At 34.6% G+C, this 19,661-nt stretch overlaps 1 protein-coding gene across 2 annotated transcripts in view; it reads left to right on the top strand.

The window, feature by feature from the left end:
* The window catches only part of LOC100329058 (retinoid X receptor-like protein), a 47,893-nt gene that overhangs the window by 17,818 nt on the left and 10,414 nt on the right, over positions 1-19,661 (top strand). Inside the window, exons 3-4 of one of the 2 annotated variants that reach the window (XM_078005452.2) lie at positions 12,811-13,032; positions 17,551-17,702. In XM_078005452.2, coding sequence (XP_077861578.2) covers positions 12,811-13,032; positions 17,551-17,702 — 374 coding nt within the window. The remainder of the gene's footprint in view (positions 1-12,810; positions 13,033-17,550; positions 17,703-19,661) is intronic. The other variant, XM_002731651.4, reaches the window with a different exon arrangement.

The following is a 19,661-nucleotide window of genomic DNA, read 5'->3' as shown; positions in this document are numbered from 1 at the left end:
ATACTGTAGAATACTTTCACTTGGAATTAATTTTTGCTGTTTTTGCTAAAGGAATGATTCAGCGAAAATAAAATCCAGCGAATACACCTTTTTTCCTATATATTACATTCAAGTTGTCAAAAATTGGTGAAAATAAATTCAATATAAAACATTCAAAATGTCTTTTCAGCGAAAATTGATTCCAGCTAAAATAAAGTATTTTACTATATGTACCCTCATTTATAAATCCTTGATATTACCCCCCTCCCTCTCCTTCCGAAACATTTTGTGAACTGATGTGCACTTAAATGCCTGAAGGTCATTTAGTATCCTGTTGAACAGGTAGAATGGTATTATAAACAGAGTCAAAACTCAAAAATGCAAATTAGTTTATTTTTGTTTCAGTTTCATACAAATTAGCCATGGTCTACTTCATTAGATTGCAGTGGGTAACATACAAAGAAATTCGCTATAAGTTGCTGGTCATTCTTTTTGTTTTAGTTAGAAATAATGTTATTTTGCTGGAATTAGTTTTCACTGAAAAGGCTTTTTGGGTGTATTGTGTGGAATTTTTCCGTGATTTTAGTTCAGTTTAATGTGAAATGTATAATGAAAAAGTTTATTTTCAATGAGGCATTCCTTCAGCGAAAATAAATTCTAAGTGGAAATAAAGTATTCCACAGTAATATAAAACCTGCTACCTTACTACCAAATGTTTTGTTAGCCCCGTTACTGAAAAGACAAAATTTTGTTTCCTCTGTCTGATTTTTATATACAAATCTCAACTTTTTAAAAATCAAATATTAAGATTTTAATTTTGCTAAACACGAGTTCAACATGAGAAATATGTTATCAGTGCATTTCATTTCACATTTTTATTTATTTGATATTACAAAATAATAGAATTATTTAGCAATTTAGGTAATGACTTTGACCACGTGTGTGGATTTAGGATCTCAAATTGTCTCAAGACCTTGTCTGCAGATTCATAGCCAGTTTTTTCCCCGATTCTCATTTGAGGGCTCAATCAGGAAAGCAGGCTGCTAAATTGTATACTTTCACATGCGGTATTTGTAAAACTGGGCAATCAGTGAACCATTGACCTTTTGAATGTTTTTTCCTGACTAAATTTGAATGCAAGATTTTGTTATTTTTCTGTATTTTCCAATAATGTCTTTGTTAATTGTGGACCGCATGGTTAAGTCTCATTAAAATTTGTAAAAAAAAAAATTTAAATATTGTTATGAGGGTTTATTTTGTAAAAACCAGACAAAGATTACAAAAGTTAACTTTGGGTCAAAGGGGTAAGGACAAAAGGACAATTAGCCTGCAGCCCTCATTCAAGTTCTAAGGAAATCATTGGTACCACCATGCAGTGGACATTTTTCTCTGTCTGTAATGTATTTATAATTGGCCAAGCAAAGTCAATATACAATTTGCAGTGTATGGTCAAGTTGTCGATCACAGGACAAGTCTTTGTCCTATTCAACTCTGAAATGAGTTGTACCTCGTATGGTCTGTAAACCACTTCAAATTTAGGACAGATTAATTGTCATGTATTTTTTTTTTTTTTAACTCTGGGGGAAAATCATGAATCACTATCACTGTGAAAAATAAAATCCTATTCACCACACCATCCAGAGTAGGTCATCACTTTTACAGCAATTAGAAAAATCAGTTCGTTGCATTTATCGTGAACTGACGTGACCCTAAATCGTATGTATTCATGCAATGTCACATTTTTGTGAAGGTTAAGCATTTTTTTGAAATAAAAAAAAAATAAAAATATGCAACTATTCATCTCAATTTTCCATTATTCAAATAATTTTCTATGAACTTAAATTTCAAAGTCCCCATTCATGCATGTAGTAAGTAAAGGTGGGACACGTCAACATTTCAATATATGTATATTATTCATACACAAAATAAAATGAATTTATTTGCATGTACTCGATAATGTGAATAATAAATGTTTCTTTTGAAAAAAATCTCTCCAAAAATTAATTTCATATTTTTGTTGGAATCACAAAATTTCATTGCCTACATTGAAACAATGTTTTATTATTCGGTACTGATTTGTGTCAGCTTGCCCCCTTAATATGGTCAGCTGGTGATTGGTAGCATATCAGGAACGAGGTAATGCATAAGGACGTTTCCGCTCAAAAGATTTAATCCATGTAGCGTACAAAACATTGGACTGTACACATAGGTCTCCTATGAGTTGTGCCCAACCCAACGTGGCAACCTGGGTAGCCACAGTGAATTGTGTCAAGATCTAATCTGTGCATGCAAGCGTCTGCATTTGAAATCTGAGCTCCACATGCTTTGAATTGTGGTTTCTTGAAAGATCTACAGAGAACTATTTGCGGTTTTAGAACAATGGGGTTCCCCCTTGATATATACTAACACGTACTCGTAATTTAGATTCATTGATTCAGCTGAATAGTTAACCTCTCTATAATTCCCTAGTTTCTGTGTCATTGTTTGTGACTGATCGGTTCTAACATCGTAGGTATACATGTATTATGCTTTGGCAGACACAATCAATCAAACTATTGGATTCATCCTGGCTTGTCTCAACTCATATTGTCATCATAATTCTTCCAGAGAAGGTGCAAGATTGTGAGGTATAGTTTTGGACGAAGAAGGGATTGAAAGAATTTTCACTAGCTTGCGTAGTATGAAAGTTATTTGTCGGAATTACAGGCATCAGAGTTTGTCTACGATGCACCATATGTATAAACTAAGGAGAGGTGTCATCATCAGGCCATATAGCATCATCAGTTTGTGTTCTGGGACTATGTGGTCTTGTATATATGAGGTATTGTGATGAATTTGCAGTACTTTGCTGCATCCTCGAAGTCTTTGACTTCTGAATGAGTGACTGACATATTTTAACTTGTAAGTTTTGAGTATTTTTTTTGATCATCAAATCTATTTTTATTTAGCAATTATAATAGTTCAAATTTTAAAAATTATGTACATGCACAGCATGCTCATCAGGTTTCTGGTCTACATACACAGTTGAAAAACAACGTGCACATAGTACAATGTGCACTCAAGTACTTGCACAGGATGGAGGTGTAGATGGCCGATATCTGTAACATTAGTAAACTACGCACTTGTTCGACTTAGTGCCCAGGGTACTCTGCTCACAAAATTGTTTTTTTAAGTGGCATAGACGAGTAGTCGAATATCCCACTCGAAAAAAATTGCCAAATAACAATTCATGTTCACCATGTGTTAATTCTGGTAATGCAATGCCAAAGTGACTTATTGATGAATTGAATTCAGTGAAAAGTGGCTTGATTTAAAAACAAAGCAGATTCACGATATTCATGGAGGGCAATTCTGGTTTTCGGAAAAAATCAAAGACCAGCTTTTTTGACTGGACAGTTAAATTTAGAGTGTTTTGAAAGGGATGAACACTTGCGTAAACATAACCCCAAAATTGAGATGCCCCAAAAGTGGGTGTGGACCCTTAGTCAAGCATGGGTGGAGGGTTGGGTGTGGGAGGAAGGGAAGAAAGGGTCTTGTACATTTTGTTGATTGATGTTATGTGGTATTTTGATGATGAAAAAACATGTGTGGTGAAATGTGTTGGTGTTGAAAGCAGGTACCTTGCATGGTTGCATGGCTTGCATTTTGGTATAAATAGGGCATTAAATATCAGTGTATTTCAGAAAACTATATGAAGGACAGCAATGGTATAGGCAATCCCCTCCAAGGCCACTGTGAATTTTGAATCCAGTTTTTATGTGTACTCAGAGATGGAGATGGGGGGGGGGGGATGTCAAAAACATTCTATGTATTATATCTGTGCATCTATAGTCTAATTTAGGTTTTCTTTAGTCATTGTATGGCATTATATTCACTACTGTGTAATAATCAACAATTGAAACACTTCGAAAACATAGAAGATTTTCACAATTGTCTTTCACAATTTGCCACTAAGAAATGCATTTGTGTTTGTTTTTATTTGAAACTTCTTTCACAATATATAATTTTCTTTACCAAAAAAATAAAAAATATATATAAAATGCATACATGTATTACATTAAATTTGATTGATTATAATTTTTCAATATTTCGTGACGCCTAATTTAGAACCAAATTAAGGCCTTTCACTCTTTCCTGACAGTTAGTTAGTTAGTTAGTTAGTTAGTTAAAGTGATGGCTAAACTTTAGATTTAAAAATGTTTGACAATCCTAAACAACCAAAAGTAATTATGTTATTAACACCATTAAAGAGAGTCCCAAAGTACAGTTTTCGACCGTTGTTTTCATCGGTTATTGTTTGCCAGGCAGTGAAAATGTCTGGATGTTCGCTCCCGAGAATAGAGGGTGGACAGTATCATAAATGGTGTCAAATAATTATGCTAGTACAGTACCAGGAGATTCTTTGTTTTGTTTACATGCATATCATAGTGGTTCTTGTCATTTAGCGGGTGCCATGTTGATGAAAATAAAATGAGATTCGTGTGTTTGCTGGTATACTTGCATATATGCTGTCCTTAACAATATGTGAGGGGTCCTAAGAAAGGGGATTACAAATATTTTTGCTTTGCTGTGATATTAACCCCCCCCCCCCCCCCCATTTCAAATATTTTGTCTAAAACTGGCTTTCTCATGCAATACTGTTTCATCAAATTGTTTACTTTCTCCTTAAAAGGTCACCAAACAGAATACTTCATGAGTTGAGTTGGAACTTTACTCCAAATACATAAATCACATTAAACTAATTCCATTCCCAGATAGCTCCATGGTGTCAAATTAAGATAAACAATATTCTCTTGATATTGTAGTGTGTGCATTATCTCTCTAATAAATGTTATAGTTGCTATAAGGCTATTTTTGATTGGTTGAGCAGAGTCTGGTCCTATAAGGCCTTGTGTGAGGTTGGCCAATGACAGACAGCGTGACTGCATGCCTGAGGCTATGATAGTTTGCCAGTAGGCTCTTCATTATGCCTAATGTAAAGTATGTTCGTGGGCAGAAATGTCCTGAGATTTACACAGAATTGGAATTAGTTTTCATGATTGCAAGTGGGAATTCTTGGCATATTGCATTACCTTGTGGTAACCTCCTCTGTGCTGCAAAGCTCATGCTTTATATGCTGATGTTGCTCGGTGGACATGCATTAGGCCAAAAATAAAAAAAAAATTGTTGCCCTCGGCAACCGACCGAAAAATATAAAATATCAGGTCGCATTTTTTTTTTTTTTAATAGGCCCAAATATTAAAAACTCACCATTTCAAGCAGTAAAAAAGTGTTTTCATGAATTTAAAAAAAATCAAAAAAAAAAATCCGACCAACCGACCCAATTTTTCAATATTCCGACTTGAGGGCAACATAAGTTCTTTTTTTTTTGGCCTTACTGTCACCCGAAGGCAGTGTAGTATCAGCTAAGTAAATTGATCAGGTGTGCACCAGATTGGTTAATGGGATACTACCAATTCGGTAATCAAATAACCAGTTAAAATATCTTTTTTTTTATAGTTTACCTAATGACTACCAAAGTCACTATGTTGTGTCACTTAAAGTAACCTGCCTAATATTTTTTTTCAACATTTTGATCAATAACTGTACCTATGGAATCGTATGTCCATTTGTCCAAAATTAACAAAGAAATTATAGAATAAATACAGACGTGTATGCAAGATTTTAATGAAATTAAAGTAAATCATATGGTGTGAATGATATTTTAATTGTGAATGTCCTTGATATTTGAATTTATATTAAATGAATAAAAAAAAAATTTACAACATTATTAGTCCTGTGTAATAAAAATAAATTGGTTCTATTTCCTAAAAACATTTCACGTGAGCCTTTTTACTCTAACCTAATTTCACATTTCATTTTGTCATTAATTTACATATTTTTATGGCAGTTGTTACAAAGTTTGTGGTCATAAAAAAAACTATGGCAGTTATTAATGAACCAAATCTTTGCCAACAGATCTGCAATAATTTCATGACATGCATTGTCTTGTAAATATGGTCGATAGATACTTATTTTGGCAAATTTGTTACATGTATGTAAAATCATATGCTTGTCATGTATATGTGATCTGTGACCCCAGATATTTTTATCCTATATCATAAATATTGCATTCTATATTATGTTTTTATATATCATATTTATATTGTCATATCTCTGGAGCCTCTCGAATACAAAATTATTTTTGCAATTTGTATGCTAATTCTTTTATTTGAAATATTATGTATTTACAAAATCCAATATTATTCATTTGTATTACTAGGCATGCATACATTTTCGAAACCACGCTTATTCTGCTTCATGTATATTAATGATATTGGCATAATTAGGTTGACAATCTAATGCATTATGTTTCTATATTTTTATATTTTCTTTCGCGTTTATAATACAATGTCCAATATCATGGCAGCCATTTTGAATTTTTTTTTATATCAGTTGTATTAAAATGAAAATGTTGGTCATTCTGTCTAAATTAGACCAGAGATATACATTTATAATGAGTGGATTTCACTGCATATTCGTGTGGATGGACTAATGATTTTTACTTGTCAGTGAGCAAGTAGTTTCCTGGTGACAATTAGTCTCCAAAGTGCTGCTAAATCAGTTCATTATTTCCAGACTTCTATGACAAGTTGTCGTCGTTTTCCCCACTCAATAAAAGTATGTAAATTATAGTTGAGTGTTACTTTATCTGTAATAATGATAGACAACTGTCCACAAGTATATTATGTGATAATAGCGATTTCTAATATCACTGTAAATTGCTGGGAACACCTTTAGTGCATTGCACAGCTGTTGCAGTTTCATTCACTCTTTGTAGTGCTGTCAAACAAATAAGTGTTTACCATCATGCATGCAAATCTGTCTGTGCCTGACACTCAATCAATACTTAAATTGAACTTAGTAGTTTTATATAACAAAGTCTTGTCCAGAATAAATTTGGAAACATTCATCTGAGTTTAAAGCGATACATTTGACATGGTATGCCATTGCCTTTATATGGGTATAATATACACAACTGTGTATAGAGGTGGAAAATTACGAAATTTGAAAAGTAGCCTGGAAAGTCCTGAAAAATGAAGATAAATAGCCATCACTGTGGCAAAGTGGTTTATTGAAATCACCATTAATTTTTTTTTTTTTAAACTGATCGTTTAAACAATCATCGTAAAATGCCACCTGTCTTGTGTATCGTAGCTTAGGGCTACGAAGTGTGGAAATGTAGCCAGTAGGAAAAAATATATATATCTGAAGCTTTAATTACCCTTTTACCAAAACTACACAACAGTTATTACTAAACGCTCCCAACTTAACTTGATAAATGTGCGAATCAAAATATTGGTAGTTTGCTTCTGAAACTGAACTGAACTGATATCTGGTCATGTTTCTATGCCAAAGATGAATGAGTATTATTTGAAATTGTTTTCTTGAACAGATTGACACCCCTAATTACTTCTAAAATGATGAATTTGAAACGGGTTTTGACACTAATTTGTGTCACTGCTACATGTATATGCATTGAGAAGGCTACATATCTGATTAAAAAACAGAAGAGACGAGACGAGATGATTGATTGATGCTTCATTTAATGTGTTCTCAACTAGCTGTTACATGTATGTACTGTGTTTGCATTCATTTAATGTGTTCTCAACTAGCTGTTACATGTATGTACTGTGTTTGCATTCATTTAATGTGTTCTCAACTAGCTGTTACATGTATGTACTGTGTTTGCATTCATTTAATAATGTGTTCTCAACTAGCTGTTACATGTATGTGTACTGTGTTTGCATTCATTTAATGTGTTCTCAACTAGCTGTTACATGTATGTGTACTGTGTTTGCATTCATTCGAAGCACAACTCCAAAAGAAGTGTATATAAGCCAAAAATCACGCATTTATTTACTGAATCATTAAAATATTACCTGTATCTATGACAACACTACTTAAGTCACAAGGTTTGTACCACTGAAAATTTGGCAATCACTCAGTTTGTGAAATAGGCTTGCCATGACTCAAGTGACTTACAACCAATATTGCAAGTCATGTTTGTTTCCACTGTGCTCTAGATGTACGACGGCACATGGCATGCTGTAACTATTTAGAATCTGTGGTAGTTTTACAAGTATATATATTCCTTGTTTTTGAATGTTGTGATTTGAATATTCATGAGTGAAGACTTGTGTTTTGGAAGCTGTGATTTGAATATTCATGAGTGGAGACTTGTGTTTTGGAAGCTATGATTTGAATATTCATGAGTGAAGACTTGTGTTTTGGAAGCTGTGATTTGAATATTCATGAGTGGAGACTTGTGTTTTGGAAGCTGTGATTTGAATATTCATGAGTGGAGACTTGTGTTTTGGAAGCTATGATTTGAATATTCATGAGTGAAGACTTGTGTTTGGAAGCCGTGATTTGAATATTCATGAGTGAAGACTTGTTTGGAAGCTGTGATTTGAATATTTTCGAGTAAATTCCTGTATTTGGTCACATTTTGTTTCAGGTTGAATGAATGAACTCATCGTTTTAAGCTTGTGTTTGGCAATAAAATACATCTTCAACCATTTAATGTTTGTTGCTCGTGAAATGCTTTAATGCAAAATATTGACATCACTCGCTGCACATCTTTATTGGTACAAGCCATGTGATTGGTCCCTCAAAACAAGGCATGGGTGCAAAGTTACTTCAAGTGCTTCAATTAGGACTTAACTCCGTTTACCGGTACTTTGAGGTACATGTATTCTTTGGGTATTACAATGGTGCTGTGGTTTATGAATTGTTGTATTTTATAATAGTGTACTAAAACCTATAATCGTAAAATTGCTTTTATTATATGCTAGATTATTAAAATTAATTAATTTGACCATAGAATTCTTCTAATAATTTGTAAAGCAAATATTGTAGATGAAATTACAAAAAGAAATATTTGTGCTTTAAATAATCATACAGGATTATGGGTAATTTGAATTACTACGGTAGTAAATCAGTAGTAAATTGAACACTGTGATATCTTGAGAAGCCTATATTATTTAAAACTCCGGGCACCTGTTCTAGACAAGTCAAATCTAAGGTTATTTGCTTGTCAAGGCGTAAAAGGTTTTTATCAAATTGTTTACTGAAGTGAATGACAGTGATTAATTTAATGACTCTTGAAGTGCTCCCCTCAGACTTCACTTGTGACTGAAATCCAAACTATTTGACATGAATGACTGCAACTCAAGGTTGCCCATGTGCACTCTGTTCTCTTCAGGAAAATGTCATAGCTTTATTTTATGTAACAATATAATGTGTAAATCACCCGTGTTGTACTGTCTGGTTTTTATTCGGTCCACATCTGTATTTTTTGTCCCTTCACACTGTTGTAGGGCACAAGAAAAAAACAGAATGTGAATAAGCTAGTCCTCGCAAAACGACTTAAAGGGCGGTGGTCGTCATACCACGCATGTGCAACATTTGTGTTGATAAACATTGATTTTCTCACAATGCGCTCTTCCAATGTAATCACGAGTACGAATTTTGACAATGAGCAAATTGCACTAATTACTGCGGATGACTCCTTCGATACCTTCCAATCACTAAAAAAAATGACCTAATTAAATCTTAGTAACCTCTCGGTTTGTATTCGTTGGTCTGTGTAATAGTCAAAGCTGCCATCTTTGTTTACGTGTTACGAAAACTGTGGGTGGTAGAATGGGTATTTAAATATCCATGATTTTTGCACTATGGTTTTATTTTACGTTGTTCACAAAACTTGCATACACACATGCAGTCACAGAACTAATTTTTGCGTAAAGAAACAAAAACCATGAAAACAGCAATGTTTGATCCATTTAACATTGGTCTTTGTATAGGAAAAAGAAAATATCATACAGATACAGTGATATTTCATTGTTATATTAAAGATGAGTAATTCTTATTGTCGTGATTTACTAGAAGATTCTGGGTAATACTTGCACTGGATTAAAAACAGGTGTGAACATGTTACGCTGACTTATATAGGGGCTTAGATATGGTAGAAGTGATACCGCCAACCATTCGCAACAGGTGTTGTAAATTGATTTTAATCATTTTGAACCAAACAAGACATAATTTTGTATTGCCTTGCAAGTATTGTTCACGTTTTTTTTTGTGTGACTTTTGATGAAATTTGACTTTTGTATTCACAGGGTTGAGTCGCATAAACATTTCATCCATACCATATTGTGGCTGATTTTGCAATAATTTATCCCCTTGTTGGTATTTACAAGTTCTGTGATTTTTCAAAACATGTGGTGTATTAGAAGTAGTATTGGATTTCTTAGATTGGAGTTTATATAGAGGGGGGGGGGGGGCTGGGATTATTTTCGTTCAACCTAATTGCAATATTTTTTTGTTTGTACAACGTAAATTGAAAAAATAAATTCTGTAATTCTGTAATCACAGGCTAGACGTACAACGTAATCAAATATTTTTTTCGTACACTGTAAAAATGTGTCATTTTTCTCGGTACGTACAAGAATATACATCCAAATAAAAAAAAAGTAAAGAATAATCCAGGGAAATTACATTTTCGAAACTGTATAACGACTAGATGACACAATTCACTGCAAAATTCAATTTTCACTGTGAACTGTAAAAACGTCCTTTTTTTTCCTTGTAAATTGTAAAAAGCCTTTTTTATTTCCTGTAAAACTGTATCAGCTACCCCCCTCTATACAGTCAACATGGCATACACTTGTAGCTACATGGAGTCTACTACATGCTCCAGCTACATTGTATCTTGAAGATATTTGCAAATTTTAATTTCAATAAAAATTATAATGGACTGGTCTATACACTTTACCTGGATTTTTGTGAGATACATTGTTGTCTACATTTACATTGTGTTTTTTCAATAATGGATCATTTTTGTATAAAGTGTATTTTGCTTTTTCGCAATATATTTGGTGAGTTCACAAATTTTGACCATTGAGTTTTACAAACCATGCAGCCTGTCACTACAATGCGAACATATTTCAGTTTGCCCGCACCAAATCTTCATAAGACTGCCGGGTCATAATGTACCCTTATTTTAACTCTGATATTTCCTTGCATTTGTTTAACCTTTTAAGAAATAATCAATTATCTTGTCATTTCAATTTTATCACCACTTGTCTGGCCACTAATGTCATCTGAGATAAATGTGTCTTGTTGCTATGGTTACATATCCCCACCATATGTTGTTAATGCTCTTACACACAAATAATGCGCAGACTATTGAATATTTTTTTATTATTACCAGTGATTCTTTTTTTTAACATAAAAATATCTGATTGCTACAAAAAATAGAAAAAAAAATACAATAAAACACTGTCTACTATGAATGAAACCTGTTCTCAGTTTTGAGGATGTTGCTATTACCTGTGGAGATATTTTCTCCACTTCATTTATAATATTTTTTTGTTGAAAACAAATTTGGAATCGCATAATTGAAATGAAATGTTTCACAGATTACTGACATCTATTGACAAAGAAGGTTCACTATTGCAAACATTGTCTCTATGATTGATTAAATTGGTAGAAGAAATATCTTGCATTTTATATTTCAGTAAGTCTGCATGTACAGTGAGGTGTGAAGGTTACTATATTATGCAAATTGTATCGTATTCAAATGTTTATATATCGTACATACAAATACTGTTGCCATATTTGGGCATGGTGGCTTGTTACACTGTATTATGCAACTGACAGATCTCCACTGTTGCGATGATTAAAAACGCTTTCACATGTAGCAAAACGTGGCATGTAACCTAGAGTTAATTGTAATCCAATTTTGAAAAAAAAAATGGATGAACATATTAACTTAGTCCGACCCATCTCCGAATCGGAAGGCTGTTCTTAGCCTAAATTGTTGTTAACATTGAGGCGAGATGCAAGACTAGATATGTGTTTGAACAAGGTTTTGGTGTTGAAACATCGGCTAGCCTAGGTTTTAATGCTAAATATAAACTACCTTTGAACAGAACGTATGAATGCAGGTTTAGTCCACTGATTGATCTAGCCTTATGTTTGTCACTGTGTGTGACGAAGGCCACAATGGGTCTGAGTTTCAGTTTACATTGACATTCAAAAGTATGTCTATAAATAGTGTTGCGTACAATGACTATGACAGAGCAATGTACTTGACCTTTGTTGCAATGACATGATACCCCTAAAGGCTGGCATCTCAGTATCTACAAATAGAAATATCAAAAATTGTTTACATTGAACAATGAAATGAATTTGCGCTTTTGGAAATTATACATACCAGCAACTTGTTCATGGACATGATTTGGACATGATTCTCGGCCTTTCGAAATAAATAGTACATCATTTGCTCTATTAGCAACACATGCACATATATGTAAATGACATTCGTCTGTGGTCAAACATATTTATTTATTTATGATCCAGTATACAAAAATGGAAATTTTCGGTTTGAGTGCACTTCTTTTGGAGATGCACTTTTAAAGCAAAGACGTGTTATGCAATTTACTGGCATTTAATTTTAAGTGATTACATTCTTAACTTTGTTAGTTGTTGAGAACCTGACTCGTGTGTTGGTGTATTTTTCATTGTGTTTATATATTCACACAGAGCTGTAATGAATATTTTCAATGTCCATACTGTATGTGGAACTATCAGATTATCTACATCTGTTGTAGACAGAATTGTGTGTATGATCATTAAACTTTGACCTTATCTTTGTCTATATTGCTTATATCTTAGTTTTGTCATTTTCTTCAGATATTGAAAAGTAATTTTAAGTGTCCTCATCACCTCATGCTGGAATCTTTAGCAGTGTTTTAACGCAATATTCTTCTTCTTGTTTTACAGGGAAACACTATGGCGTCTATAGCTGCGAAGGATGTAAAGGCTTTTTCAAACGAACAGTTCGAAAAGATTTGCATTACGCCTGCCGGGATGAGAAGAACTGCATCGTTGACAAAAGACAGCGCAACCGTTGCCAATATTGTCGATATCAGAAATGCATTGCTATGGGGATGCGCCGAGAAGGTATTGTACCAACCAAAAATTTACGAGCTAGACCACATGCAGGTACTTTCCACTAAGAGTGAGGTACTACTAGTCAAAATCATGCCCCACTTACAACCAGAGCAGAGGGGCGATAGATATATTTTTATAATTTCGAGAAGTGATCGAAATCAATCCTGTGGCCTTCTTGAAATATTGTATTTGGCGTAAGTCATAAAATAGTTTGGGATTATTATAATTTAAAATCAATTTGTTTTTTCTCGAAGTCACTTCTAGTTTTTCAGGCTAGTTCAGGGATATCCGTTGATGGAATTTGTCATCAAAAATCGGTATGCAAATTATGACCCATAGAAAAAAAGTTGCCTCAAATCTTGGTGGGAAAAATAACTGTACAGAAAGGGTTGTTATATAATAATAAACTTTTCATCATAGTGCAGTAGAAATACTTTGCTTTGAATTCTGTTTTGGGAAGCTTCATTTCTAATATTTGAAGTCTCCCAAAGTTCGGGGGAGTCTCTGACCACTGGTTTATACAACTGGTGCGTTTATATTTGTGACGCTAGTAGAAAAAAAATTCTTTCTCTAACAGTGTAGCAGTGTTCCCTCCTTGCGAGAGATGTGTACATCTGTTTTCTTAAATATTTAGTCATATTAAGTTTTAGATGCAAAGAAAAATAACCGTGCCCGCTCGGAGGTAACACTGCTACATTGCGGTAAAACACTAGTTATTTGGTGTATACAATGTAGCTAAATGTGGTACTTCTTAGTGTTGTCTTGTTTTGTCTTTTATATGGATGGAGATAAGAAATTCTTGTTTAAGTTGTAACCTCTTTGTTAATAACTGTAAATCATTTTAAATCTTGTCCCGTTTGGAGTCGTTTTAATTTGCATATGAATTTTAAAAAAAAGAAATTGCAATGAAGTTGCTTTTACAATTATGACAAAGAGGTTGTATATGCATGATGGTTGTTGTGTAGTTGGACTTGACTTTGACTAGTACCTTTTCATGTAACTAGTGTATTACCTGGGGTTTTATAATCACCCTTATCTATTTTTTTTTATCATAAGGATATAACATTACCCGTATATATAGATAAGATTCATTTTGCCACTTTTGCTTCCTATTTACCTTTGCTATTGGGTTTAGATCTTGGCCCTAACGAAGATAATTAAACTCTCTCTCAAATGGTCCATTTGACTCCTATCCAAATCATCCATTTTTCAAGTCTTAAAGTTTCTGTGAAATGCTGAGTTTTAACCGATCAAAATACCCAGATAATATGCATTTAAACATGTTTTGGGAGACAGCATCAACATTTTTTAAACAAATTTTAAGTGTCAAACAGACATGTTTTGTGCACCCGGTTTAATGCTTCAAGATACTGTGGAATACTTTATTTTCGCTGGAATTAATTTTCGCTGAAAAGGCTTTTTGGGCGTTTTGCTTTGAATTTATTTTCACTGATTTTTCATGAGTTTAATGTGAAATATAGGAAAAAAAGTATATTGGCTGTATTTTATTTTCACGGAATCATCCCTTCAGCGAAAATAGCGAAAATAAATTCCAAGCGAAAATAAAGTATTCTACAGTACTAAGATCAATTGTACTTCATAAATTCTAAAGTATTTGCATATTCTTGAGTACACACAATTTTGACAAATTCATGAATTTGAATTCGTACAGGCTGAGCTTGGTAGCTCCACTTGTATCACAGTGACAATGTGTACTTCACATAACACGTCTTAGTGATTAGTAATTTTGACAAACAGTGACGAGCCAAAATAACACCATCCACGTCTGTATTTGGGGAATTGTATCTTGCATGGGGAGTAAAAGTGAAATTAACGTTGTTCATCCTTTATGGGTTTATGATCACTAATCTTTAATGGATGTACAATTGTGTTTTACTGTTGCATTTATGTGCATGTAGTGGGTGCTTGAATGGAAACACAAAGACTTTGTAAACAATTTGCATTTATTCTCTTTATTTTTGCATCACTGATTCTCTCCATTAAGATATTGGACTTATGGTAAAATCTAGTATAGACTCTGTTCAATACTTTATTTTAAACAGGATTTCAGAAGCGCTTGATATAGCTCAATGGTTCAATACTAACTCCTCGTAGACAACAATGTACATGTCTTGTTAAAGGGCGGCAGTCGTCAGGCTACACATGTGCAATATTTGTGTTGATAAACATTGATTTTCCCACAATCCATACTCTCTTCTAATGGAAATCACAAGTATAAGGTTTGACCTGGGCGCTACTAGCACTAATTACCGCCGGTGACTCCTTCGATACCTTCCAATCACCTAAAAAATGCCTAATTAAAGCTTGGAAACGTCTCAATTTGTACTCGTAGATCTGCGCAATCGTCAAAATCACCAAGACGACAATGTGAAAGTCTCGCACTAATAATTAAACTTCCCATAGATGAGTGTACAGGTCTCACACTACTAACTATAATTCCATAGACGATAATGTACAGGTCACATAATAAACCTCCCGCAGACGACAATGTGAAGGTCTCGCACTAAACCTCCTCCTGTAGACGACAATGTGAAGGTCATGCATGGCTTGACGACTGTCTCCTTTTATTAGTCCCCGTTCGGACGGAGTCCGAAAACGGGGACTTATGTTTTGCCCTGTGTGCGTCCGTCCGTGCGTCCGTGCGTCCGTGATCACCTGTATCTCGAACATGCATGGACCGATTATGTTCAAACTTCACTCATACATCACACATTATATGGGACATATGCACATGCATTTTTTTCATGATCCGATTAACGATAGCCGAATAGCGGCCATTTTAAGGCCGAAAATGCATCAAAATGGCACATTTTCACCATTCCGGACCCGGATCTCAGTTATGCATGGACGGATTTCGTTCAAATTTGGTACATACATTAAATATAATAGGACCTTGATGCACGTCATTTTTTTTTTCGGATCAAGTTCGAAATGGCCGACTGGCGGCCATTTTGTTTTAAAGAATTCAGTTCTGGATCCGTATCAGAGACATGTCTGGATTGATCAAGTTCAAACTTCACACACACAAGGTACATCATGTCACAAATATGTATGTGCATTTGTTTCATGATCCCATTAACGATAGCCAAATGGCGGCCGCTTTAAGGCCGAAAATGCATTGAAATCGCACATTTTCACCATTCAGGACCCAGATCTCAGTTATGCATGGACGGATTTCATTCAAATTTGGTACATACATTAAACATAATAGGACCTTGATGCACGTCATTTTTTTTTTCAGATCAAGTTCGAAATGGCCGACTGGCGGCCATTTTGTTTTAAAGAATTCAGTTCTGGATCCGTATCCGAGACATGTCTGGATTGATCAAGTTCAAACTTCACACACACAAGGTACATCATGTCACAAATATGTATGTGCATTTGTTTCATGATCCCATTAACGATAGCCAAATGGCGGCCACTTTAAGGCCGAAAATGCATTGAAATCGCACATTTTCACCATTCCGAACCCGGATCTCAGTTATGCATGGACGGATTTTGTTCAAATTCGGTACTTACATTAAACATAATAGGACCTTGATGCACGTCATTTTTTTTTTCGGATCAAGTTCGAAATGGCCGACTGGCGGCCATTTTCTTAAAGAATTCAGTTCTGGATCCGTATCCAAGACATGTCTGGATTGATCAAGTTCAAACTTCACACACACATGGTGCATCATGTCACAAATAGATATGTGCATTTGTTTCATGATCCGCTTAGCAATAGCTGAATGATGGCCATTTTAAGGCCGAAAATGCATTAAAATCACGTATTTTCACAATTCCAGAACCGGATCTCAGTCATGCATGCATGGATTTTGTTCAGATTTAGTACAATGTGTTGTACATATGCAGGTGCATTTCGGTCATGATCTGCTTTGAATGTATATGTCACTCAAATATGAACGGAACGGGGACGTGTCATTGACAATGACTTGTTCTTTTTCATTAACAACAAACAGTATACACGTACATGAACTAAACTCTGCATGTGTAGGTCTCACACTACTAATTAAACTTCCCATAGATAAGTGTATTGGTCTCACACTACTACCGGTAATCAATCTCCCATAGACGATAATGTGAATTCTTGAAAAACGTGGCTGGCTATAAGTGCCAAACATTTTTTGAAAAATTCATGAAAACATAACATTTTCATTAATCTGACTTGTGAACTTTCTGTAGATACAGATAATTATTGTATATATCTATCTGGACCTTAATTACTTTCTATGGACAGTGATCATTCCTCTCGCCTAACAATTATCTAGATCAAGACCCAGGAGAGCTAATTAATACTCTTCAAATCCATATTATTTTGAAGATATTTTAACACAACTCTCCTAATCACTTTATTGCTGTGGGCATGCCAAGAGAACAATTTTTAGCTCCCAGGTCATTTCCAGAAGTATTAGCATGCCTATCCCATATAAAACCTACCTGTCTGGGACAGGTGGACAGGTCTTCATTTTAACTTAAGTTCAATCCCCTGACATTTCCCTGACTAGGGTTGCATTCTTAATCTGTATCTTGTTATTTTCCACTCAGCTGTTCAGGAAGAACGGCAGCGCAAAGATAAAGCAGGCGGTGATGGTGAGGTAGAAAGCACAAGTAATGCTAATAGTGACATGCCGGTGGAGAAGATCCTGGAGGCAGAGATACACGTCGAACCCAAAACAGATACATACGTAGATACACCGGTGAGTCTTTCTATCTGAAGAGCAGATGGATACCTGATTTATGACAGATTGTAATGTTAAGCAAGTGAAATGCGCAGCTCTTTTGAATTCATTGTCTTGATTGTCTGACCACACAGAAAGTAGCGTAGGTTGTAAATGAGATGGATGAAATAGGATAGGATTACATAAAAGTCTTGTTGATTATTGCTTGCCAAGATTCGTCTCCCTAGTGATCTACTTTGTTTGAAAGGACAATAACATAGTGCTGCATTTTAAGTATGCCCTCTGGTAATGTGTTACTGTCATTTCTTGGAACAAATCAAATTCCACTGCTATAAAAACACTATTAATATTTACAAACCCAATTCATTTTACAAAACTAATTATTAAATGTACCTATTAATTCATGGTCCTCTAAAATGTGCAAGTCATAGTTCAGAAATCATTGTTATAAAGGAAATTGAAAAAGAAAACATTTAACATCTCATGTATGTGTTAAATTACATCTCTGGTGTAACTATAACATTCTACCAGCGATGATTTCTACAAAACAGAAATTTATTTTATTTGTGACATAAATGTAACTAACTTTACGCAAGGAAAGTGTTTTAAAGCAATGCATATACATGTAGATCAGAACTTTCCCTCAGTAAACATGTATAGAATTAGAAAGCATTGCTCATCTGACAGCTTGAATGATGTTAGCTCTAGGTTGTTGAAAAGTTCATTGCTACTATATATGGTTGCCATGAGTGATTCAATACGTGAATTCACATATTAGATTGGATAGCTACCTGATGCTGTCAGTATACACAACTGTATGTATAAGCTTCTCAGATAGAAGAAGCTCTCAGTGGCGTAATTTTGAATTTCTGAGTGTTTCTAAATTAATCTGACAATGAATATGCATTATACATTTTTTGAGGAAACTTGAATGTCCCACGAAGTCCGAAAACGGGGACTTATAATTCGGTCTGCGTCCGTCCGGAGTCATATCTCAGAATCCTTTGGACCGATTCCTTTCATTCTTTGCATGTGCCTAGTACTTTATGTGGGACATATGCACATGCAGTGGTTTAGCGATTCGATTCAAAATGGCCGACTGGCAGCCATCTTATTTTTTGAAAATGGTGTACTTTGGACATGCTTGGTCAGTTTTCATTCAAACTTGGTACATAGATTATACATGTTAGGATACATGTCCATGACGATTTATTTCACAATTGGATCAAAGATGGCCGACTGGCAGCCATCTTGTTTTTTGAAAATGTTTTATTTTGGACATGCTATGTCAGTTTTCATTCAAATTTAGTACATAGATCATACATGTTATAATACATGTCCCGATCGTCCGTGAGTTCCTGAGTCTGTCTGTCTGTCTGTCCGTCCGTCCGTCCGTCCGTCCGTCCGCCCGTTCGTGCGTCAGTCTGTCCAGAGTCATATTTCAGAATCCTATGGACAGATTCCGTTCATTCTTTGCATGTGCCTAGTACCTTATGTGGGACATATGCACATGCAGTGGTTTAGCGATTCAATTCAAAATGGCCAACTGGCAGCCATCTTTTTTTTGAAAATGTTGTATTTTGGACATGCTTTGTCAGTTGTCATTCAAACTTGGTACATAGATTATACATGTTAAGATACGATTTATTTCGCAATTGGATCAAAGATGGTCGACTGGCAGGCATCTTGTTTTTGTTTTTTTATGCGGTATCTTGGACGTGCCCTGTCAGTTTTCATTCAAATTTGGCACATACATGTACTTTATACATGTTAGGATGCATGTCCATGACAATTTGTTTCAAAATCTGGTCAAGGATGGCCGATTGACAGCAATCTGACTTTTTGGCCTTACTGCTATATTTCCACAATTTATGTACCATTTTCATTTGTATTTAGCACATACATCATACATATCAGTGTGTTTCATAATCAGATCAAAGATGGCCGAATAACGGCCGTTTTTATTTTTGGCCATAT

The sequence above is a fragment of the Saccoglossus kowalevskii genome, chromosome 17, assembly GCF_978046115.1.
Source record: "Saccoglossus kowalevskii chromosome 17, keSacKowa6.1, whole genome shotgun sequence".
Lineage (NCBI taxonomy): Eukaryota > Metazoa > Hemichordata > Enteropneusta > Harrimaniidae > Saccoglossus > Saccoglossus kowalevskii.
This window is presented reverse-complemented; position numbering and strand designations above follow the sequence as displayed.